The following is a 26,170-nucleotide window of genomic DNA, read 5'->3' on the forward strand; positions in this document are numbered from 1 at the left end:
GAGGATAACCTCAACTCACACATTTGTTAAATCAAGTAGTCTGCTTAAAAGCACTCTTTGACCATCAATTCTAATCACAATTAAAAACCAGTCGTGCTAAAGATTGTCCGACTAAGAGAAGTAGAAGAAGAAGCAGTTTGCTGAAGCTGTTTAAATTGTCCCCAAACATGATCAAGTGACCTTAATTAAACGGCCAATTTCAAGGTAACCTTTCATCGCATGAGAGAATGCCAGCAATTCGGTTTAAACTCCATTTGACAGTCAAAAAAGCCGACGTCCCCAAATCCACGGCATACATTACCCCTTAATCCGGCGGAATATTTTAGGCCAACTTAAAATGCCAAAATTCCATTCAAACTAGACTATCAACGCATACCTGAGTATAAATTAGCTATTTCATGTATTATGCAAAACGAGTGTCCCCTCATATCTCCATGTTCCATACTTAACCGTTGATTAACTGAACCCCAACTAAGCAGTGTACATGCATTAACGTAATTATACTGCAACGACAATACGTAGGATTTGGAGCATTAGAGCGCTGGGGTCATCTAGACGAGGGTTAATGGGATTCTGTATAATATGGGCGTTTAATAGATCTTAATGCTTCGATTGAGGATTGGCAATATCTTCGTACGGCTTGAACAAAGAGGTTACGGTTATCGTGAGAGACTTCATTCATAGATACACAAATTCATAAACAAAGTTCTTCTAATCCAGAAACTAAATTTGTTACACGTGGATGTTATAAAGACACCGTAATAATAAAAATTGTTCCAGAAGTAGAAAACTGGTATTCTTACTATCCCATTGGATCATATTTGATGTACCCAATAGAAGTAGTGGTGGCTCAGTGGTGAGAACCTCGGACTTCAAAATCGATAAGTTGGGGTTTGAGACCGGCCGAGCGTTCAGGAAATAAATTGATTTTTCAATTTATCTGCGCATGTACTTAACATCACCACTGCTTAAAACGGTGAAGGAAAACATCGCGAGGAAACCGGCATGTCCAAGAATCAAAAAAGTTCGACGTGTGAAAAAAGTGATATCTGCAAACCCGCACTTGGCCAGCGTGGTGGATTAAGGCCTGAACCCTCATAGGAGGCCTGTGTCCCAGCAGTGGGAACATATATGGGCTGATGATGATGATGATAAATAGAATTAATCTTTACTAATTTCGTGAGTAACAACACATCTTACTATACCGTGACCTATTACGAGCTACCTAACTAGCAGGAATGTTCAAACTACATCTAAGAAATACAAAAGGTCTTGAAGTTTGGCAGACATGTAGGCGCTGAATTTGAGATTTTAGCACGTAACTCTTAAACGAGACTTATTCCCATAGGCTCTTAGAGAGTCGTCATTAATAATTCAGATGACACTTGCTAGTGAAACGGGTGTGATTTACGAGTGAAGATGTCAATTGCAATACTTAAGATTTAGTGTGGGACGTTTAATACGCATTTTTATGATATCGCCAGCGGTTGATTAATTCAGCGGCAGAGAAGTTGATTTTTTTATTTGACATGATTGCTTTCAACGAAATTAATCAATGCGTATTATAGATAAAGAAGAATTACAAAAATATGTACGATTTATATAAAATTCTAATTCATTATGACTTTGGTGTTAGTTCTACCCCTTTATAGTTTATATCCTTAAAAGTTAAACTTAGCACATTAAGTGTATAATATAAACTTATAATGAGCAGTACTATTTTTGTAAATTACTCGTAACCACAAAAAGCTTCATGATTCCAACAAGGAAGACACAGTCACGGGTTTAAACTAGAATTGCTAAATAACACTTATAAGGCACCTCATTTAGGTTCCCATTCGCTCAATAAAATCACCAGCTTCATCATTTATTACACTGCAAAAGTTATCCAGCATACGCGAAACGACTAGCTCGTGAGGGGTCTAAAGGACCCCTGCACAATTATTACTTCCTTAATTAACTTTTAATCACCACGCGTCCCATAAACTTACGACCCATCTATTGTTTAAACTTTGAATAGTTAAACCCTTACGATTTAATCCCCGACGCGTTATTACGAGTTATTCAAGTTTGCTTTATTGGTATGTATTTAGGGTTGCTAGTTCAGAAATTTGTGTTCAATTAGGATGAGGGATAAACCAGACACTAAAAATATTATTTTAGCATAGAACGTGCTTTCTTTTTGCGCCAAAAAAAGCAAACTAATTCAAACTAAGTCATTGGTAATACAATCCTATACTGGTTTAATTATTTTAATTTACATTTGGAACATATATTTTTCGTAACAGATATTATTTTTCGTAAGATATCATGAATTTTATAAATTAACCTGCCTATTCCGGTATGTATTTTTTCATCTGATTGATTGATAATTTAATACCAGGAGTCTATTGAGATTCATCTGAATAAATAATAAAATATAACCTCATAAATATTCATCTTATTATATAGTTAAGGTATCTTCATAGTAAAACAATTACATTATATTACAATTAGGTTTAATACCAATACCTTCCTTCATTCAATTTGTTAATGTTTTCACTAGATTAAAAGTACTTTCACACCGCCGCTAAAACAACCCCACTCTCTGTGATCATGATCAGAATAACAACGAACCTCATTGGTGTTCCAGCGATGGCGCTGGGCGGCGAAATGCTCCGCCCTGGGCAGGCTTTCTAGATTCTCCGGCAATTTAATAGGTTCTCCATCTGGAAACAATAATAGAATTAAATAAATTGAATTAAACAAGACTTTGTGTAAGGTGTGACTCATGTGTACTGGTAGGCACAATGGGTTTATAACAGGGTACAATAGCACACAAAAATCGTATAATATGTTAAATTTGAAAATTGTATACCTAATTAATTTTGTATATATCAAAACCTGTACAACATATCTCGGAATTTTCTTTGACCTGTGTTTGAAATAAATGATTCCAGTATTGACCCAACATATAATTGTCTTTTGTTTCAGAAATTCCCATACTGTAATACACAGGGAGAGCATAGCTGCTACAAATGTAGAATCTAGCTGCAGTATGGAATTAAAGTAATTACCTAAATAGAAGAAAGACAAACATAATGCACATGAAATTCATTCTTTTCGGCATCCCGAAGCGCATTTCATTTTATTTCCTAAAGTAACCGTACATGGCCAAAGGTCCATAAATAACGCTGAAACAGCGACAAAGCAAAACCGCGCTGTAAATATCCCGAGTCTATTCGCTTGAAAAAATAAAAAGCTCCAGAAAGAATTACAAGAAGCTAAAAATGTGTCTCACACGTTATCTGGTAACCACGATTGGACAAAATTAGTGGGCACTCGAGCAAAAGCTTAGCTGGCGAAATTTCTTCCTACTACACAAACGACCAATTTATTTCTCGAGCTCCTTAACTGAAAAACGAGGAAAAACCCTCTTAATTTCAACAGTATAAGAGCTCACATTGCCTCCCGTTTAGAACATTAAATTGGCAACTCCGTATACCGGACGGCGACGGAATTTCAACAAGTTGGTCCATAGATTATTGCAAATTTAAGCCCGCAGTTGAGACTCTCGTATGCTTAAAGATGTAAGGTTTATTTTAGCGCGATAGAGTGTAGGAATAATGTGTCGTATTTAAGGCTACGCCGCTTGCAGCGCAGACATTCTTGACGAATGTTGCCAAAAACCTGGAAGGTTTTCACCTCGTTTTCGACTTCCGTTATTGTTTCCCCGGTGTCAAGATTGTAGTTATAAATTAAGGTACTATTAAGATGCTTGTATGCCGCTAAGAATTTTTACTTTCCAGGCGAAAATTGCAGTTTTGTCATGCCAGGCAATTTTTAACAAAAGGCAAAACAACTAAAACCTTTCCGTACAAAAAAAATGTACAATATAGGTGTTAATAATACATATGTAACGTTATGTAAAGAAATAAATTTTTCTTACTTTAACTCATTACCAGATAAGGCGTTTCGCAATAATTATTTAAAATAATATTTCTATACTGCATATTATATCAGTAACATACTTACCTACTTTTGTCTTACTAGTTAGATTTTTTTATCAGAGGCACAGATAATATAATACTATACTAGCCAGAGATAATTACAAAATCAGATAGATATTATTTAGGTAGTCGCATTCTTTCTTTTTATCTTTTACTACAATGTTATTTGATGTATTTTCTGCACTCAAATAGTCGTTAAAACATATTAGCAAATATATTCAACCAAATCCCCAATGCTATAGACTATTTTATTACACAATATTAACAAAAATCACTTTTATAGCCTAGGTACATGGAATCTTTTGCAATTTGACGAGTTTGTTTATTCTCTTTTTTTATCGGCATTGGAGCTGATGGGTCGCCTGATGGTAAGCGCTGCGACCGCCCATGAACATTTCAGAGGCGTGTTTTTTGTAGACTTTACGTCTTTGTAAATGGTTGCTGGCTTTAAATTTGAGGAGAGGAAAAAGAAAAGGACTGAGAAGTGTAAGGAAAAGTATACGGGACTCCCCCACCTCTCTAGCTCCCCCACCCACCGAACGAAACCCAGTAGCATGTTATTATTTCGCACCACTCTTCTGTGGGGGTGTAGCAGTTTATCCGGGTGTGAACTGGTCCAATAATTGCTAAAGCTTGAACGGCTCCCACATTTGAAAAAAACATTTATTCATTCGAAAAACTAAATCTATGGAGATATTGATTAATAAACAGTTTCATTCTCCATTCATCAAGTTAATAGTACCTTCCTGAACTTTCTAAGCTAGTTACAAATTAATCAGTAATTGAATTAAATATAAGTAACAAGAAAGTGTAAAAAGATTACAATTAAAAAGAGAAACAAAATTTCAGCTCAGCTACGAAAATTATCTAAAAAGATAGGTACGCGAACGTTCAAAATCAGAGACACAAAAGATATATTATTCGTAACTCGACGTCTGTACATAACTAATGACCCACTACTCCTAACGAACAAGCGAAACTACTTCTTTGTAGCCACCCCTATGTGCAGGGTTGTCGCTGTTTATTTTCTTTTCACAGTCCATTTTTCAAACCCAGTTTCGTCAAGCGTTTGGCGGAAATCAATCAGCGAAACATACGACGTAACAATTCCAATTTGGAAATTAAACAACTTCATTTGCCTACGTTAGTTTTTTTACAATAAGTGTATGTATTGTACAGTTTTATCTAAAGAATTTGAGATACTAAAAGAAGAGATACCTAACATGAAAATTGATACTAAAAGAAATCAACAGCATATGGTCCTACAAATATTCATGTAGATTATGAACGATTCACGTGAGTACGTTCGCCTCCACCGTACGAGGTTAATAAATAATGAAACATTAAATACAAAATGTGTCAGCCCTACGGCCATCTCGAGCCGTCCTTTGTTCTACTGGCCTTAACACGAGTCGATTTGGAGGGTGTGGAAAAAATTCTTTTTTATTATTTCACATCTGGCTACGTTTTATATCGACTGTAACGTTGTTTCCGACCCAAATTACAAATTTAAGGAACGATAGAATATGTTACGTATTTATACAACCTAATTTGAAGAGGAAAATACGACTGGGGTACCTACTATTAATTTCATCGTTTTGTTATTTATGAGGTATATCTCGCTTCAGCTACTGTCCTGCTACGATACAGCTATTGGGATAATATAAGACATTCACAAACAGTTTACTAGGTTGTATATTTTAGTGTATACGATACTATAGGTTTACTTATGGTTAAGATGTTACTCAGAAGAATGAGGGTGCGATCGCGCGTGTAGTAAGGATGACCATCTGATAGAGGGCCTAATGGTAAGCGGCCGTTCCTTGGTCATCGATCATTTCATCTAAGTTTCGGCTAACAACGCGATTAGTTGGAACATACTTGAGTTTAGTCGGTAGGTCCACTGCTTACAGTAGTCCGACATAACTCACGGCCTTTTCCCCGAGGGCCGTGGGTACGCATGAATATACATACTAAAAATCATCTCCACTAAAAACAAATGGTTAAGATTTAACTCACGCAATTCCCTTCGTAGCCAAAAAATTTGTTGATGTTTTATTACTTCTGTATAATTTAACATAGGTAAACTATACCTACTAGAAAATTATGAGAAGTAGCAAAATGAAAATGGTCCTTGTTAGTATCTTTATATTGATATATATATGTTAGTATCTTTATATGATATATACCTATTTGTTCTGACCGTGTGCTTATCTGTGAATTACTACTTAAAGGCTGGAACGATTTTGATGTCTTCATATGGATTCGAGAATACAAGAGCGAAGTGGCCGTCAAAATAAAGTTAATATCCGCGATAATTTTTAGTTAACAAAGCAAGATTACTACAAATGTATCTACGTACCTGTCATACTTATATAACTTATAAGCATGGTAACTTTCTAAAGCCTTATTTTCTACATCGTTATCTACGTACTTTCGTTTAAAACGCAGATTTTACAATAATATTGAACTGTCCGCCCTTTTTGGCTCCCATGCTGGTCGCCGACTGTAAGTCTCGGGTTTATTATTTAAGGAAGAGTTATTTCCTCTGAACTAAGAACGCTGAGTTGAATCCCTATGGCCGTGACTTTTACACTGTTGTGGCAAAATATAACTTTCCTGTTTTAGGTCACACTCAGATTTAAAAATTATAAAAAGAAATCCTTAAATGTTAAAGAGTAAGGTACGAGAAATCCTTTTATATATAGCCTTTTATATATGTATATTGTAACTCTAAGTAAATTGTCAGATTTAGATTTCTTATTTAATTGTATTTGACGGATTTGATGCTGCACCTACAACTCAAAAAATAAATAATATCTACAACTGAATCAATACATGTTATGCATAATATAATCATCATACCTACTTATATTTCAAAATTTTATTATAAAGTATATTATACATCTGGCTGGTCTCGATTCAATGGAAAATCCATAATCGTTTTGAACATAAAACTCAACCGCTTTTCACCAGAACCAGCCCAAATCGAAGTAGGATCACGCACACCATCTTCACAGGAGCCAGCTTTCAAATTAGAATCCACCAAAACGCTTCACACAGCCGAAAGTTCTGATGTAGGTACCCAAAAAGAAAACACAGTCGGATTGAGAATCCTTTCTTGAATGATGTCGGTTGATAAACAACACAAACGTATAGCAAATATTCATTATTTTTTCTACTAAGGCACAGGTCTTCTCAAAGACAATATACCCATGGTATATTATACACGAGTATGAGCAGAAATTCTCGCGTCACAGTGTTTCTAACTCATTAAACTGCTTGACCGATGTATGTATCAGTTTTGCGTTTGTTTTTGTCCTGTGGAACGTTTGTATGTACTAGTTTTATGGGATTTGTTTAGCTAAACATTATAATACCAAATAAAAGAAACATATATTTTCCATTTTTTATTCGTCATATTTAGTTATTGCTATTCATTACGTTGTTCTTATTTTTTTAATTTAGTGCCCGCGTAAAGCTTTAAAAGCGATTTTAGACATAACCAAAACGATAAAATATAAATATAGTTTATACACATCGAATTTAAAATATAAATAAACCACAATATTATGCTAGGTACATAATCATCTGATTATAAAGTCATTTATTCATTTAATTCGTGTTAAGGTGTAATTAAAACTAATGCAATTATTCAAATATAATATTGTTTAAAGTATAAAAAATCTCACTGAAAAATTGTCTGTATTCTAAGTATAGGGTTGCCAATTTTTTCCAACAATAGAAATTTAAACAGTAAAGAAAAGATAAAGAAAGAGAGAAGAAAATGAAGTAAAGAAATTTATACAAATACGGTGAAGTGCAAGTACGACCAGGAACATTAAATAATCTGTCCGTACAAATAAACTGAAGTGCAACTAAGAATAAAGTTGTTACCCATCCAATTAATGACCACACCAATCGGTGCTTAACCTCAAATTTTTATTTATTGTTTTAACGGCAACATCATCTTCAAAAACTCTAACATTTATTACGGTTAATGAGGTACAGACAGGCGGGTGAACACACATACAGATATTTAAAAGGAAAAAATTAATTTTTCACCTGTGAATATAATTTGACACGGTTCGTCAAATTGAAATAAATGTATAAATGACATTTTTATGTTTTACTAGACGCTCATCCCGGCTCCTCCCGAATATCAAGTTTCCTGTTTTATCCCAAGGGAGCATTAAATCGGGATAAATAGTATCCTATCACCCAAGTCAGCTCATACCCTTCAAGTTTCAAAATTCGTTCAGTAGTTTCAGTGTGATTGACGGACAAACATCCAAACAAACAAACTTTCACATTTTTAATATTAGTGTGATAGTATGATTAACAATTCACAACCTTGACCGGACCTAGCACTTAGCAAAAATAAGCAACGTTATTGACCTTTATTTACAAAAAATGGCAACCCTATTCAAACATAAAAAAAATATTTTAAAACTCCAAATTCCAATTCCCTATGTTGCATATATAATAACACTATAAACGAACATGATTTAAACTTGAATTTTTATTATAATTTTATTCTAGACGTAATGTCTAACGTAATGTGTATTGAATGTTAAGATTATAATTTATTATAATTACTTGTTCTTGAATACTTAAATAAAAAAAAATATTAAAAAAACAAACACAATATCTTTTTATCAATTTTTATACATAAATTACACAATAATTATTCATTATTTTATTTTATATAAATTAAATAGCTGATATTGAGTCAATATAATAAAAAAAATAATTAATAAAAAATTCTGTTAACTGTTAACACAATATCTTTGTACCATGTAAAATTTAAAAGTAAAACAATAAATAAATAATTTGTTTATGATAAAATAGCAACATATCATTTATTATTTCTAAGCTGTGTATCTGCACAGATACACTATAATTATGACAATGCAATATTTTATCTATTACACATACTAACCAGTATCTCATAAAAATTATCTCAGCAGAATGACTAAGCTGTTTTAAAACTTCCGTAACGTGATAAAGATCATTTATAAAAAAAAATTGCAATGGGATACAATAAAAAAAAACATGTAATTGCATAAGGAACATCTAAATGCCTCTGAATATGGCAAAACTATCACAATGTGTAAATAACACAATAAAATTACTGTACTTTCTTTTTGTCTTTAGGCACAACAAATGCAACCATTTTCTGTAAAATCTCAGTGAATATCAAAGTGCCTATAAACACTAATAATGTACCGATCCAATGTCCTAAAGTGAAGGGATTTTTGAAGTACAAAATAGAAAATATGAGTGATACAAACTTCCTCAATGTGACCGTGAGAGTTACAACTAACGAGGCACATTCAGTTGTCAAAACATATACAGAACTGATACATAGTCCTTGCGTTAATACATACAAAATCAGCCATAAGACTTGTCTCGGGAATGTGATACCTAGAAATTCTACTACAGGTGTGCTTAATGCTATAGATACATGGTTGGTAATATTAGGCGCTGTCGGTAACCAAAACACTAATGGTAATAAATGAGTATAATACAAAGCCTCCCACGGGTGCTTTCCATACTTGGAATATAACGACTCTTGGAAAATTCCCATACGAGCTGAGAGGAAAAGGGCAAAGGTTAGAATGGCAATGCCCAAACACCACCAGAGCCAGTCAATGAACTTGAGTTTCTCTTCCTCGGCAGCATCTTCATGGGTTTCCCTTGGAGCTTTGACTTCTCCACTTGATTGTATGGTACAGATGGCTATACCAGCTGAAATCATGAATACTGCTAGGTACTTTAATGCTGGATAGCGCTTCTTCAATATCCACACACCCATAGCCATGTTTGCCATCAGCGAACCAGCCCTGAATATCATATGCAACGGCATAGATATATTGAAGTCAAATGCATAATTGTTCGCTACACTGCTGGTCCAGAAGAATCCCACAAGTAGCAAGTACTGATTAAAGGGTATGTTGCGTTTAGCCGTTCCAAATTTGCCAACAGTACAAAAACCAACAGTTGCAATGAGTAAGAATTGCAAAAATGTCGCTAAATTTCCCGCGCCTGGGTCCTCTTTCACAACTAATTCTAAAAACACAACATTGGAACAACACCCAACAAACACCATGCAAATTGCCAGCGCCGCTTTTGCGTTCATTATGAATCTGAAAAAAAGAAAAAAAAAATAAAAAAGTATTCCGATACCGGGAATCGAACCCGAGCCTCCTGGGTGAGAGCCAGGTATCCTAGCCACTAGACCATATCGGACGTCTGCGAGGTGTCTGAATTAAGCAATAATAATCGTAATTTTTCTCTAACATCAAAAATATAATTATTTAATATCTAAGAAACGTTTATCATAATACAAAAGTCAATTACTAATAAGTATCTAATCATTAGTTGATTACGACACACAAGATACATGTAAAGGTTATTTTCAGTTATTGTTCCTGACATAAACTAATAGATGAGAAAGTCAAGGTAATAAATACAAAATTATATAAATATACTTACATTTTTAACCCTTTTTTAATGCGATAACCGTAAATAAACACTAAAATCACGAAACTACAAACATTCTGACAAGCGGCACACGTTTGACAACGACGGACACTGACAACCAAAGAGTAGTATAGCACTACTGACAACTATATATGTATAATCTATGCTGACGACTGATGTTGTGTATGTGTGTGTACGCTCCACGCGGCCCGCGGGCTACGTAATCGACAAATTCAGATTTGTGTTTGTGACCGTGGCCTCGAACGCTATACGCATGCGCAGAAAAACCTCGTAGATAAAACAGTCTTTATATTCACAGATAAAAGTAGGATAGATGGCGCTAATTATAATGTGATAACAACTCGAAAGTGTGACATCTAAATTATTTTAATAATCAATGTATTTTTTAAATATATTTTATATACTTCATTTTGACTTAATACCTTTAAAAATGGTAGTCAAAAAGCTAATCTGATAAAAATTTATTTTAAAAAACCATAAGTATGTAGGTACGTAGGTTTCTCAAAATATAGAATTCCTTTCTGGACAACATTGGATATAAATCTAGTTCAATAGAGGATTAACTAACTATCTACATATTTTTTTTTTAACTTCATTAACACCAGGTATGGCACCGTTCCGGAATCTTAACTTACTTTCAAGAAAGAATTGAGGATCATAATTTTTTAAATTCATGTCCATTGTATTGTGAAAGCTACGTGTGAAAGCATTTCTTCTTTGGAACATCTAATGAGTGTTAGTGCTACAAACAAACATTTTAAATATTTTATTAACGCTGAGTTACCTTACTTAAACAGATTCTCCTCATATATAGGGTAAAATAAGCGATAAATCATTAAATGGAGAACGTATCTGATATTAAGAGGCGGTACAACCGATAAACGCGGATTTATTAGGGTTTTATTATCATAACAATAAGTTGGCTGGCCTGGCTTACAGAAATGGGCCCATTATAGCTAAAGTTAGTGGGATGCTCATGCACAATTTGTTTTTAGAGTTTCCGGCCTTTTTTTGAATAGTGTATTTTTCAATACACTATTGAACAATTAGTAGATGTCTATTATATAAAATACCATTTTTTTATCCACCTTTTTTCTTTTCCTTATGTTAAATTTTCAGAAACGATACTATATATTATCTGCTCTAGACAAAACAACGAACGCCAATGGAAAAAACGAAGTAGAAAAACGTAGTATCTAGGTATACCTACCTATTATTTAGTTATAGGTACGTAGGCCTAACGCATCAATAACTCACACATGGTCCATACATCAATCACCTCTAACCTATCTAAAATTAAACGATAACTTTCAGACAACCATTATATCTTCTACAAAGTAAAACTCTTTTTAACTGCCATTTCCACTGATCGGATGAAAATTTCGTCTAAAAAGTTGGATCAAGGCTTTTATTTCAGGACAATCATTTTTTTCTAGTTAGACTTAGATTTAATTTATTATAGGTTTGCTATATGTAAGTATAACATTTCCGCCACGTTTAAATCTAAATAAATCAATTGCTTATACATCCAGCTGTATGTTCCATACCCAATGTCATCTAAATCATCCTATTGTTGTTTGATAAAAACCAAAAACACACTAAGATTATATTTTGAACTTTACAATACAGCCAAAAAGATTTAAATTACAACAACTTGAGCGTATCTACTCGCAACAATGCAAAGGTCATCAGTATTTCTATGTTACATGTCAAAAAGATATGAGTCTAATGTTGCATAAAATTATGTATGTATTCCAACTGGTAACATACATCAACGAAGACAGTGCAAGGGTGTTAATGCAATGACCGTAGTACGTTCGTGTCATAAAATGTTAATTTTAATGCTTTGATATCTTATTTTATGCTCCTTTGGTCACGCACTTTATAAATGTTAGGAAGATAGATAAAATATAATATACTTATTATATAGTATAGGTTGTTAGCCTCACATTTAATTATCAGAGATATAAGACAATCAAAATTGTAATTATCTAAGCTGTTTCTTCTTCATTTTTTTCTTTATTGGCAATTCTCGATCCCACCGTTGGACGGATATTTCTAATGTCAAATATTGAACAGAGGATGAGACTATTTACTACTGTCTAAGTTAATGTTTATATCCTGAACGACATTGAAGAGTCTTATAATCGTAGATCAGTATCGTTACCATCCTAAATCGGACTACCTTCAATAAACAGCATTATGAGGACAGCCACAGCAACTTATTCGTTTTTATTCTAACTTATAAAGTAGGTAATTTTGAATGGCAATTAAAGAAAGAAATAAATAAAGTATTTTGACATTGACAGATGATCAAACCTATACCTCCACAAATAGAGTATATCTGTCAATATTTAAATTCTAAATTTAAAAAATTTAATACTGGGAATCAAATTCCCTGTACATAATAACACGAAATAGTTGAAAGTTCACCCGTATTGTGAAGACACTGAAATACACCGTTAATTAGTTGAAATTTAGATGCCGCGCTGAATTACTTAGCAAATATAATTAATTACCCACGCTTCTAGAACTTTCAAGTTAGTTTCATCTCAATCTAGTTTCAAACACCTAATGCTCTGTTGAGTATGCAATGTTGGAGCAAAATTATTAGGAAATAATGTTCGGTTAAATCAGTACTGTTGGTAGTTAATGCTTATCAGTTTTAGTACGGTCAGCAACGCCAATCACATCATTTTTGTATTTTATTTATATATATTACGACGATAGCATTTCGTCGCAAATATTTGAAATTGCAGAAGCAACAGAATTTTCAAAAGACGTTTTTATTCAAAATATGAAGTTAGATGAATTTATTAAGTGAAAGAAAAGACACTTAAAAGGTAAATTTATGATTCAAAAATAACTAATAGCGTATATAGCATACATGTTTTGATAAAAACATCAACAAAATCATAATGAAACTAAAACAAAACTGTACAACAATGTAATAATTGTTTCCCTCTAGACTTGATTCTCTTTTCACAGTCAGGTGATCCTACTAACAAGAGATAAGTTAATCATAAGCTTGTTTTTGAATAAAACCATAAGGTAGAGATTCGCATGCACCGTAACATAACTGTCACATCGGCAGTATAGCCGTGTGTAATTCAATTATTCCGGCCCGGTGCACGGGACTAACGACCTTTTGGACGTGTTAACCCTATAGTGGGAAATATTGCAAGTGAATTTAAATACAGGAAACGACACCTTTATATTTATTTATAGCGCAAGTGTACTTGACTGTGAAAGTTACTAAGTATATTAAAATAAATGATGTGTGTTTATTCGAAATCTGAGTGAATCGGGTAAAGTAATAGTATGAACATGTAACTTTATTTTTGAAAATCGGTTTTAAATGTTTTTAAATCGAAATTTAATTTTAAATTAGATTAACAACATAACATCGAAATTGTATGAATAACATATACTTAAAACAACAAGCTGTAAAAATTAATGGACCCCAGGAAACATTGTCACCTGAAATTTACAACATACCTTTTTTCCCATTAAAAAGGGTAACATTTGGTAGCGTACAAAATTCAATGGCAACCCTAGATAGCTGAACTTCGTGGCTAATATCAAAGTGAAACTTCGCGTGAGTAATAGTGTCTGCTCACTTCAAATCCTATTTTACATCAATTGTCCCAAAATTTGTATTTTGTATTTTTTCGATGAAATACCTAAAGTATTGGCTCACAATCTATCATTTCTACAATAAGTCAAAATGTGTACTCAGAAGCGATTCAATTTACACTTAACGTCATAGTATTAGGGTTCAATTTCCCTTGAAACAATAAAAGAGAGAAACGTGCCTCGCAAAAGACATCTAATATTTGAATATTTTCGATTCTGTTCCAGGGAATACGACATCGATCAATTTTGAACTCTTTTGAAAATACGTTAAGGTTCAATGCAATTTATCTTAAGTATTCGGAACAAGGGCTTAGGAATTGAGATGTTTATTTCATTTGTAAGAATAAACAAAGCATATTCCTAACAAAAAGACTGTATGATTATTTACAAAACATCATAATTTTTATATTAAAAAACGCGTTTTCTTCTAATTATCTTAAAAAATAACCTACATGGAAAAACCTATTAAGCGAGCAGTATAGGAATGTGTCCTGGGAACAAATAGTTAAGAAAAACTAGTCAGGGAATAGAAAGCTGCTAGAAGATCAATGAAATAGAACTTCACTAACCAGTATACAATTTACCGTAGATAATATAAACGACATAGCACCTTGCAAATTGATCAGAACTATGTCAGTATTGGAAATTCGTTACCTAAACATGCTCTTGTATAACTTAATATTAAGTTGGGAAAACTCCGGAATATGCAAATATATGCAAAACCGGTTCGTAAACTAATACACTTGATTAAAATCAGTTTTTACAAGATAATTTAATAACACTTGATTAAAAACAGTGTTGCGGCTTTGGTTTAAGGGTTACAGCGAATATTTTCGTGTGACTGGAAAGTAGAATTCTAAATGCAGTCTTAAAATTCTAAATAACACTGAAAATTTTTTTTTTTATGTCATAGCGGGCAACTGAGCTGGTGGTTCGCCTGATGGTAAGCGATCACCACCGCCCATGAACATTCGCAAAGGTAGTGCCTCTGCGAATGCGCTGTCCGCTTTTATAGGGTAAGGGAAAAGGAAAGGATTGTCGACTGGAAAAAAGGAATGGACTGGGACGGGTGAGGAAAAGGAAACGGGCCTCCGGAATTTCGTAATTTTTTTCAAAACAGTCACGGAAAGCAACATGCTTTAATTCTGAATTATTTTAATATTTAAATAAGCGAAAGGCTGACATTATTGATAATGTATAAATAAGTACATTGCTCGGAGTCATATAGCTTCGAAAGGACAAAGCTGGCTTGAACGCAATTATGAATTCCCATACAAAAAAACAAGTACCACATCCAATTATAATGCAATTAGTAAAACAAATGAAAGCTATCTCCATCTGTAATTACGTACCAACACAGCAATAAATATCAAGTCTGCCATGAACGATAATTCGGAGAATTTCGGATACGGCACAATTTAACGTCCGTTCAAGTGTACAATAGTGTTGGGAATGTGATATTGCACACTTACGTCTCCAAAGGTCTTGCTAGATTAATGGTGATTGTATCGGAGAGGCATTTAACTTTGAATTCGGCCTTAAATGTTTGATCTATGCTACCGCTAACAGATAAATGGAGAAATGAATGCTTTTTGCTATAGTTTGTGAATTCTTTCTATACATTTATACTCATATGTAGATTAAACTTGTACGATAAGATATATTACATTAGTTAAATGCCGTAATTATATTATACATTCAATATTTTATACATAAACATATTTCTGTAAAAACAACGGAAACGATTTACGCATATTTAATACACTTTAGGACACTAAGACACTAAGACACTAAGACATGCATACGAAGATTTACGCTAATTTTTAATACAATATTACGACTATTGTCACTAAAGTATTAATATATGTAATCAATTGTACTATGTACGTTTGTCATACCGTTTGTTTTGTTACTTAGCGGTCGTACCAGTCTTCTGTTTCCTTCATTATCAGCTCATGTGGTTCTGATATAAAATAAAATACCAGTACATTTTTCCAAGATAAGTGTAGTCCCTCTAACGAGTAGTGCATGTCTCAAAAATCACTCGTAGTCGAAGCAAACATGGTTTTGCTCTTTATAGAAGTATATAGCCTTCAATTTAATTTTGTAGAAGTTGTTTGAATGATTTATAGGTCGTAGGGAAACATGAATTACGAAGTGACAAAAACTAAATAACAATATATTATTAAGTCTGAATCTTTCATGTACTTATAATCAATTCCTTAATGTCATTTTCGGATACTTTCCATATGCGAATAATTACATAATTCAAATTAAAAACGATACGTAACGAATATCAAATCAACGTAACCTAATGAAAATGCCCAGTAACCATGAGATGAAACAATCAATAATCTTTCACAGACAAAACCGCAGAAATTGATTCAGCAAACATCGCCTTTCATCGCGCAAAACAATAAATCAACATGGCGGCGGTGGATGTAACATTAATATTCTATTTATGGCATTTCAAATCAAACGGTATATGGGTCATTCACTTTCATAGAAGTGACGTGTGAACTGACAGATTAGTCCACGATACAATCTGTGTACGGTCCGCAAACATTTGTTGCAATCGCAGTCGGAATAATAGATACTTTTGTCTATTTGATAGAACTTGAGCATCAATACAACTAATGTATCAAACTCGGAGAAGAATCTACATGTCAGTAGTTTCGTTACATGAAATGTGTATGATGTTTTTGATAAAACAGTAAAACTTTGAGATGGTCCATTAACGTTCATTAGAAAGCCTGGTAGCAGGTAGATCTATACAAAAACCTTTAATTTTAACTGCTAAGAATTTTACTATGACAAAAAAATTAATTAAAATTCAAATCGTGAAACTAAAGATATTGAAACAAAATTATTGCACACTTCGTTTGCTGACGGTACACAAAATTAGCCAATACATTAGTACAAAGCCTCGAACGGTCAATTGTCTATTATGATTATTGTTATAACAAGTTATTTGGTAATTACGGGCAAGTTAATTATGCTTTAACAAACACATTATACCGTAGAGAAAATATTAGCGTTTAGTAACATTAAATAACTGTTTCTATTTTTAGTATTAAAATGTCACTAATGCTGGTAGAATGAAACATTTTTAAGATGTTGAATAACATTACTTACCTTTGTTAACATGTCTAATATCTAGGTTTGTCTATGTCCATATTTCGAAGTATAAATATAGCTGTTTTATTTCTTGTAGTCAAAAACATTTAATTCGATTTTTATCATATTTTAACATGATATCCGTAAATGAAATTAATTTATTTTCGCAAGTTCTAAACAGAACAACAAATAATCCACTGCTAGTTTTCAAATGAAATATATACATAAAAGTAATTTGTTTCGCATCACCGTCCAAATGGAATCGATTTTGATCAAATCTAGGTGTAGAACCAGTTCAGTCAACATCAATTAGTATGCTGTATGCTTTATGCTATTACATTGCCTTTCAACCGTGCTCGCTATTACATAAAAAAACGCATGAGCCACTCTTAAAAATTGAGTTTGAGTACGACGTTGAGTTCACTCACTTGCGTTAAGAGGTACGGCGGGCGAGCGCGCGTGGTACGTAGCGCCGCCCGCGTAGACTGCGTGCCGGGTATAGCCCGCCACCGTGCTGGCTTGCCTCGTCAGTTTAAGCGAGATACATCATGTTGGTAGATTGGGTAGACAATGTCGATGATGTTGGTATCTGGAAAGAACGTATATGTTACAAATCAAAAGTGTTTCTGTTGCATATTAGTTTCATCTTAATAAGAATGTTCTGTAATGCTACACAACTGCCTTATACACGTAGTCAGTGGATAACGAATCACAGCCAGTCACAGACTATTAAAAAAGCGAGGGTAGTTTGGTCGAACATTAAATAATCAACGTTTAAACACCAAAGTACAATACGTACGAATTCACGAAAGAGTAGATTAATATACATGATTGAATCCACGTTTCTAAGTAGAGACGTTTTCAAAGTAGACCACGTTTCTAGAAAGAGATTGAGCCTCATAACAAAGGGGATCCTAATGTGGGGTTCAATGCAATATATGTATCTATATCATGTAAAAATTTTTGAAACAAATAAAAAAAAAAAGTGATCCGACATTTTATAGGATTCGATAGGTAAACTAGTATTGACGGGGTCGGAAATTGCCACTAAAGAAAAAGAACTAGTTTTGACAAATTATGAAAAGCGACATCTGTATCTTAACAGACTTATTCATCCAACAGATTATTGAAACAGATTTATATCCGACATATATATTTATTAGTTATGGGTAATCGTGTGAACCTTCAGTTCATCCACGTGTATGGGTAAAAATGTAATAGTCCTCAGGCTAACATTTATATTTATCTCAGATATGTATGATTCCGATGCATTCAAGGAACACTCCTTGAATGCATCGGAATCATACAACCAAGTAACTGTTTAATTAATTATCTTCAATACAGCATTGTTTATTATTACAATGTAGTATATATTTATATTTCGTAGTCAGAATTAGAAGATAGTGCTATCACTAGGTTATCCCAATATAAATGAAATATATTGTTTCTTCTACTATTGAATATTATAGATACTTTCAACAAATCAACACTTCATAGTATACAATCTGAAGTTATCTATAATCCTGTATGTTTGAATGCGCTAATCACATGACTTACTGGACTAATTTCAAAAATTCTTTCACCGTTGGATGTGTGTGTGTGTGTGTGTGTGACCCTTGAATGCTATTTGGGTTAATTATTTCTGTTGGTACCAAGGGTAAAGTGGGGGCGAACTTTTGTAATATTATAATGTATCAATTATATGTTTTGAAACTAATTCGTTTTATTTTCTCATTAAACGTTTAGAAATTAAAGATTCTCTAACGGATTGTAAACGTAATTTATTCATTATATTATTAACCCGACGTTTCGAACACTACAGCGAGCGTGGTCACGGGGAGACTGTCTGACTAATTCGTTTCTATTTCATTTAAAACAAGAGAAGAATGAAACAAGAAAGGTATATCCTATTCTTAACTGAGTATCGTATTGCAATGGAATTAGAACGATTTTAAAGTGGAAATATGACTTACTAGCTGCGCCCCGCGGTTTCACCCGCGTAAGTCCGTATCCCGTATGAATATCGGGATAAAAAGTTGCCTATATGTTATTCCAGTTGTCCAGCTATCTACGTGCCAAATTTCATTTGCAACCGGTTCAGTAGTTTTTGCGTGAAAGAGCAACAAACACACACACATCCTTACAAACTTTCGCATTCATAATATTAGTAGGATTATAAGCCATTGTATTGTATTGTATTTGATATAAACTGAAATTTTATGTGAGTGTTTATGAGTAAAAAAAAACATTGATAAAATTAATTAATTCCCAAGCTATTAATAATTATCCGTTTAAAAATTATTAACTATAATTAAAAAAAATATACATATATTCTTCCAATTATTTACCGTTTAAGTTAAATCTATTAAAAATAATAGCTTGCCAAACATAAATCTGAAATACTCACGCTCATTCCCCAATGGACAAGGGACCTTACGTGAGAATATTTAAATAAGGGTGCATAATCAATATCTCATTACGTTAATTGTTTCATTAATGTTGATTTTCGGGAGCTATTGATAATTTTAAGAATGTTTTAGGTCCTGACATAAAGTACTAAACGTTGAAAATTAAAACTTAAACGAATACAAAGAAACGAAAGATAAGTGTGAAAAAATGGTATTTTAACTATCGTACTGATTTCTATTAAAAATTACAAATTCGGAATTAACTGTCTGTCATTCTATGTCTCTTATTCACGCTCAACTACTTAACCGATTTTGATGAAAATATGGCAGCTACAAAGATAGTTGAAGATCGAAGAATAGGATAGTTTTTATTGGAGAAATCGCATGGGAACGGCAAATGTGTCTTTAAATCGAATGACGGCGAAGCCACGGGCTGAAAGCTAGTTGTTTGTATGTTTAATAATGATTAACAAATTGCGTAGTATTCGCTACATGTGATAAAAATGTCAATAAGAAGCATGAATATTATCGATCAATAAATACATTATCCCAACCCGTCCCTTCATCATCAACCACCCTACAGAGTGAATGTAACTTCCAAAAAGCCACCTGAAAACTTCATTAACGCTATACAATTTATTCCAAAACGCTGAAAATCGTTAAGGAATTACCCATATTTTAAACCAATTCACGACCGGTCACCGTAAGCCTTGCATGCCTTTCAGCCCAGCACTTCAAAACGCATATATGTTATCGCTACGTTTAGCATGGCGTATTAAAACAGCCCTTTTGAGGTTACTCAGTCAGAAACACAGATTGAAAGCCCATGAACGGCTTGGTTTTGGATTGACCCGATTTTCCCCACGTTAAAAGATTTAAACGCTTTATCGAATATGAAAATCAGAATGTTTGGATTTTTTATGCCCGTGAAAGAGATATAAATGGCTTCGGCCTTAAATCTATTTGGATCAAGTTCGTTTCATATTGTTTATCGGGAAGCAAAAATACGTCTTATGACTGAATATGACATGGTATAAAGAAAAATACGATGGCAAGAGAGTGTGATAAATACAGGAGTTCTTTATTTTCTAAGGAACTTGTCAACAGGATTGTGTTGAAAAAGTGTATAGTATGAAAATAGACTTAATAAAAAAAATTAATTAATTCAAAATAACTCACGATTAATGTGATAAAATGCCACACTTCCTTTAAAAATAGCAATTGTCATTGCTTTAATACATTCAATGTTATTGTTCAATTTTGAAAATGGAATTCCTAATTGTTCTATTAAGAACTGTCATAGTTAAAGCCAGCCAGCTAAAGTTAAGCCACGTACACAATGTGTCGTGGAACTTGTCCGAACAAATAAGGCGGCATGTGCACGCTACGACTGTCATCAAACTCGCTCGGCTCATTCGATACCCCTAATGTTGGCATCACCATTTTGAAAATGGAATTACTAATTTAATTCAAATTCATAGAAGGATCATCGAATTTTACGTGACTGTATTTGCCTATGGCTTTCGGAAATAGAATGTTTCGTGGTATGAAAGAAATAAAATTATTGTTGTGAAAAGGCTAAAAATTAATGAAGTGAAATGAGAATAATGAGTAAAACATAATGCAAATTATATTCAAATTTGTGAAACTAATTAGGTACTCTCTAAGATGCTGGAGGTGGGAACAACAATACTTTGTTTCGTACGGGCACAGATACATAAATATCATATTAAACTAGCTACGACTTTTACTTTTGCATTTATGATATTAACAAGGATGGTTTATTTAAAATATATATAATATTATAAACATATACATATAACATATTCATACTAACCACAAAATATCCTTAAAATCATTGTTTTTAAATAAACTATAAATTTACATTCCTACATCACCTTTTAAATTCACGCCATACTTCAAGAGACTAAAAATTAAAGCAACGTTCCACCCGTAAACTATTTTGCCGACCGTACGCGGGAACTCCGCGCCTACCGCACGACAATAAAATGCATATTAGATAACAATGTTTTGTTGTCTGTACGTGTTTCGGCGTACGTGCGATCCCCGTATTAGTTAGGCCATTTGAAAGGCCTGTATGACTGGATATTGAGAATTGTTAGTTTAGTGCCAGAAGCTGACTGGAAATTGGCCATTTTCGTGAGAAATGTCATTGACTTTCGGTTGGTACAATTTGAGGTTATGTTTCGGCGGAAATATTGTTTCGGTAATGGTTTTATTGGGAATGAAGTTGGTGCACAAATGTTATGTAACACGGAATTATATAAAAAGGCCGTATAATAGATTGTGCATGCGATGTGGAAAACATTTTAGCTTTTGGCAAGCGTGTCAATGTGCCAATGTATATAAAGTTGTCAAGTTTTGACGTGCTGCGATTTATTTGATTTGTCTCCGCCGACAATATCAGAAAAACTGTTATAATTATAAAGGTCTTTGGATACCTTAAAATTAAAAACGATTCATCAATTCCAACCCGAGTCTCTTTAATAAAAATTGATTTGTCTATCAAACGTTTAATGCATTTCCCTCAAATCGTTTCAAAATGCTACGAGATTTCACAACAAAGACGAATGTACACTAATTGTAATCGAAATGAGTCTACATTCATTACAATTATTACAAAACTAGCTGCGCCCCGCGGTTTCACCCGCGTAAGTCCGTATCCCGTAGGAATATCAGGATAAAAAGTTGCCTATATGTTATTCCAGCTGTCTACGTACCAAATTTCTTTGCAATCGGTTCAGAAGTTTATGCGTGAAAGAGAAACAAACACACACACACATTCTTACAAACTTTCGCATTTATAATATAAGTAGGATTATATGACTTATTACCTTTAAGAAAAACTTGTATTGGAAGATGTTTCAAGAGAGCGTTCGGATCTCCATCAACAAAGCAAACAAAAACGTTTCGCAGTACCGCAAATCCGTACTCAATTTAATTATCACTCTTCTCATTATTTACCCCACAATGAGGGAATTCTAAGCCTGGCTTCCTTACAATTAACGAGAAAAAATTACTTCAAAGCAACAGTCCCGAAACTCAACGAACGTACCCAGAAAGTGCATTTGGCACGGTTTCCGCGCGAAGGGCGCTTTAATTGAGATACACCGTAATGCCGACCGCGGGAAATTGTTTTTGTTACGTCTGTTTAATTGGAAATGCGTTATTTTATACGTCAACCGTTTTTACACATGCAAAAAGTTGGAGAGTGCGGGCTTTAACGCTGGAACCGTGGAAAATGGATTGTAATATTTGTTTTAGCTGGTGCCTGGTTGACCGATTTACTCGTTATCATATTTTGATGATTGTATAGTGGTTCTATTGTATAGTTATTCTCTAGAGTTACTATAATATCATAAATGCGAAAGTTTGTAAGGATGTGTGTGTGTGTTTGTTGCTCTTTCACGCAAAAACTTCTGAACCCATTGCAATGAAATTTTGTACGTAGACAGCTGGACAACTGTAATAACATATAGGCAACTTTTTATCCCGATATTCATAGGGGATACGGACATACGCGGGTGAAACCGCGAGGCGCACCTAGTATAGAATAAAGAAAGTCTGCTCAAAAAATATCTATGAAATTGCCTTAGTACAAATGTTGGTCCGTTTCTTTTTAAATTATTCTGAACTTAAAATTGCTTATAATATTGACACAATAAATTACTTCATTACGTATTATTAATGTAAACATATTAATTATATTACACTTTACATCGGTATTTAACTTGTGTAGAAGTGTGTCCTTAAAAAATATATTCTTCAACCTCTATTTCTAAGCAAAACCCAATCTTACCATTAATATAGATAATATTAAAAAAAACTACAAACGCAAATAAATTTATGTACTTTTTTAACATAAACGATGTTATTGTTTAAAATACGCCTACAATGTAGACAAAGCTCTTTCTAAACAATTTGGACAGAATTAAAAAACAAAGTTATAAACTTCATCAACCTATAATGTACGCATCAGCTTTTTAGCTGCTAGTATGCTTAAATAAAATAATAATAAAACAGCTAATACCACAATATAACCTTATTATTCATGTGTGGCAACACTAGCTACGTAATCAATTTGCGTAATGGCAACATCTTTCATTCGTTTCATCTTTTGTTGCCATTGACGTCAGCAATCGAGGGTTACAGATAATTAAATGGATTACGTTCGAAAAGGTAAGCCTGAATTGAGTACAATTGGAAGAGTTGTAATTTTTCACACTGGCTGTGGAACCTTTTTTGCTATAGATATAATTGCCAATTGGAATATAAAAACGGCTTTTTGCATTTTATATAAATGTTATATGAAAATGGCATGTGAAATTTTAACAACCATTATTGATATTTTAAACGTTCTGACTATAAAAAGCCAAGTTCGCGCCAAAACATCTAAAATTATTTCATTGCTTTTATTCCATTGTGCTGTCATTTTATTCTTTTAAGAAGAGTAAAAATATTTTTTAAAATACAACGTATTTAATAGCGACACTTTTGAAACTGGCATTACATAAGATTTAAGTATTCTATTTTCCCAAGAAATTGAACTGTTCCAATTACAATTGGCGCCAAAGGAATATTTTAATTAGAAAGTGGAAGTAATAGGGCTGTTAAAAATACAAATGTATCCCTCAAAGAAGGCTCAAAGACTCGACATTGAGAATAATCGAGAATAGGCTTGTAGAATTAAGGAACAAATTGTATTTCAAAAGCAACGCCTTGTAACATCAGCCTGAAGATTATTGTGATTGTCATTTGTAAATTAGAACTGAAGTATTTAAATATTGTCGTAGAATTCTATAATTCTATAATATTTCATATTTCTCAAATGATTACGCGACACTGCTCTTTAAGAAACACACAATTTTTAACAAGTAACTACTTTGAAGAAATAACCTTATTGATAGAAAATTTGTACTTTAGAAATCGGCATTAATTAAATCGATTAAACAAAGGGAAATAGTTCTTGTCCTATTTCCAAACCAAACTAATTATCCCTAGAAAATGAAAGTGTTTTATCTTTACTGATAAATTATTAAATTCTATTAAATATAGCTCTATAAAACAATAACTACATTCTAGTACAAAACAGAACAAATTGGTCGTGAAATTAAATTTCGGTGGAACGGTTAAATTTTTGCTAACATAGCCCCAGGCAGTTTTAGAGAGGGTTTAATATACAGATATTTGTCTAGGATCCGTCTGTACGTATAATCGATTTGTTCTCGTTACCGTCTGTTCATTGATGTTCGGCTTTGATGCCGTTTATTGAAAACGCTGAAAATTGAATAAAGTTTTAAAACGAAACACAAATAAAGCAAAATATCTAAAAACAATCTCAAAAACATTCAATGTACGAAATATTATGAATGAATACTGAAATAAAGTCTGAAATTAATCCCTGGAAAAGAAAAAACATTGAAGCCGTACGCTTCTCCTCTCATACAGAGTTAAATGACTATTAATAATTTTATAGGAGTATATACATTAAATACACAATAACAATTATATACATTAAATACACAATAACAAATACACAAAAACGAGTGAAAGTCAATTCGTCCGTACGAAACACAACAAAACTCAATCGCAACACGAGTGCTCCGCGTACAAAGTTTTACATTATTAGAAATTCTTCGAAGGCATCTAACAAGTTTTCAAACCAATATCCAGCTCATAGAGACAAAGCGAAAACATTCACTATAACAATTGCGTCCTTTGCTGACTGATATAAAAGTAATAAAACAAACCACTCTCGAATTCCCCTTCAGAAAGCTTGGATGCCCCTAAAATTCTGAACTGACTTTTCCGGTCTCCGAAATTCCTGAAATGCGGTCGCTTGCGTGGCGGCGTCGTGTGTGTCGTATGTATACGGACGATTCTGTATACACTCTTCGTAGCTTTGTTTTAGACGATTGCAAACCTGAATTACGTTCGTTTGTTTTATTTCTGTTTATCTCATTGTTTTCAGTGATGTTTTTATAAATGGCACGCGTGATAAACAGCAATTCATTAGATAAACTTATTATCCTGACTAGTTCTATAGATGTGAAAGTGTCTTTGTTTGTCTTTCTTTCACGTCGCAAAGGAGCGAATTTGTGTTAAGATTTTTGTGTCTGGATATGATATCTAGGCTTCTTAATAATTGCCTTTAGTCTCGCGAATGAAGCCGTGGGTAACATTTAGTACTACCATGAATGTAAAAAAATACAGAAATATATTTATTGACATAAAATAAGTACATTTCTTATAAGACCCACTGACTACCGAACTAGTTGGAAACTGTGTTTCGGTTGTCGGTGGCTTCTTCCTTAAAACAATTTTACATAACATTTTATGTCTAAATAAAAGAAAAACGAAATAAATTAAAATGTACACTACATATATTGAATAAAAGAGTAAGCAAATAAAAAGTGTCAATATACTTAGTCTGGCCATAAATACTGTTACACTTAATTATAAAAAAATATTACATTTGAATTTCGAATCTGT

The 26,170-nt window shown here is 33.2% G+C and overlaps 2 protein-coding genes and 1 non-coding gene across 5 annotated transcripts in view; all 3 read right to left on the reverse strand.

Annotated features, from left to right (window-relative positions):
* LOC119830890 (calmodulin-binding transcription activator 2) overlaps positions 1 to 26,170 on the reverse strand; it is a 165,092-nt gene that overhangs the window by 101,776 nt on the left and 37,146 nt on the right. For all 3 annotated transcript variants that reach the window (XM_038354076.1, XM_038354075.1, XM_038354077.1), the window contains exons 2-3: positions 17,678 to 17,838; positions 2,617 to 2,708 (exon numbers count right to left, since the gene is read on the reverse strand). The gene's annotated coding sequence lies outside the window, so the exon portion shown is untranslated. The remainder of the gene's footprint in view (positions 1 to 2,616; positions 2,709 to 17,677; positions 17,839 to 26,170) is intronic.
* On the reverse strand, positions 8,717 to 10,661 carry LOC119830893 (UDP-xylose and UDP-N-acetylglucosamine transporter). The gene is made up of 2 exons (XM_038354080.1): positions 10,488 to 10,661; positions 8,717 to 10,138 (listed from the first exon to the last, which is right to left on the reverse strand). The coding sequence occupies exon 2, from the start codon at positions 10,129 to 10,131 to the stop codon at positions 9,121 to 9,123; it is 1,011 nt and encodes a 336-aa protein (XP_038210008.1). The 5' UTR covers positions 10,132 to 10,138; positions 10,488 to 10,661; the 3' UTR covers positions 8,717 to 9,120.
* On the reverse strand, positions 10,170 to 10,241 carry Trnae-cuc. Its single transcript has one exon. It is a non-coding gene; the product is annotated as a tRNA-Glu (tRNA).

The sequence above is a fragment of the Zerene cesonia genome, chromosome 12, assembly GCF_012273895.1.
Source record: "Zerene cesonia ecotype Mississippi chromosome 12, Zerene_cesonia_1.1, whole genome shotgun sequence".
Lineage (NCBI taxonomy): Eukaryota > Metazoa > Arthropoda > Insecta > Lepidoptera > Pieridae > Zerene > Zerene cesonia.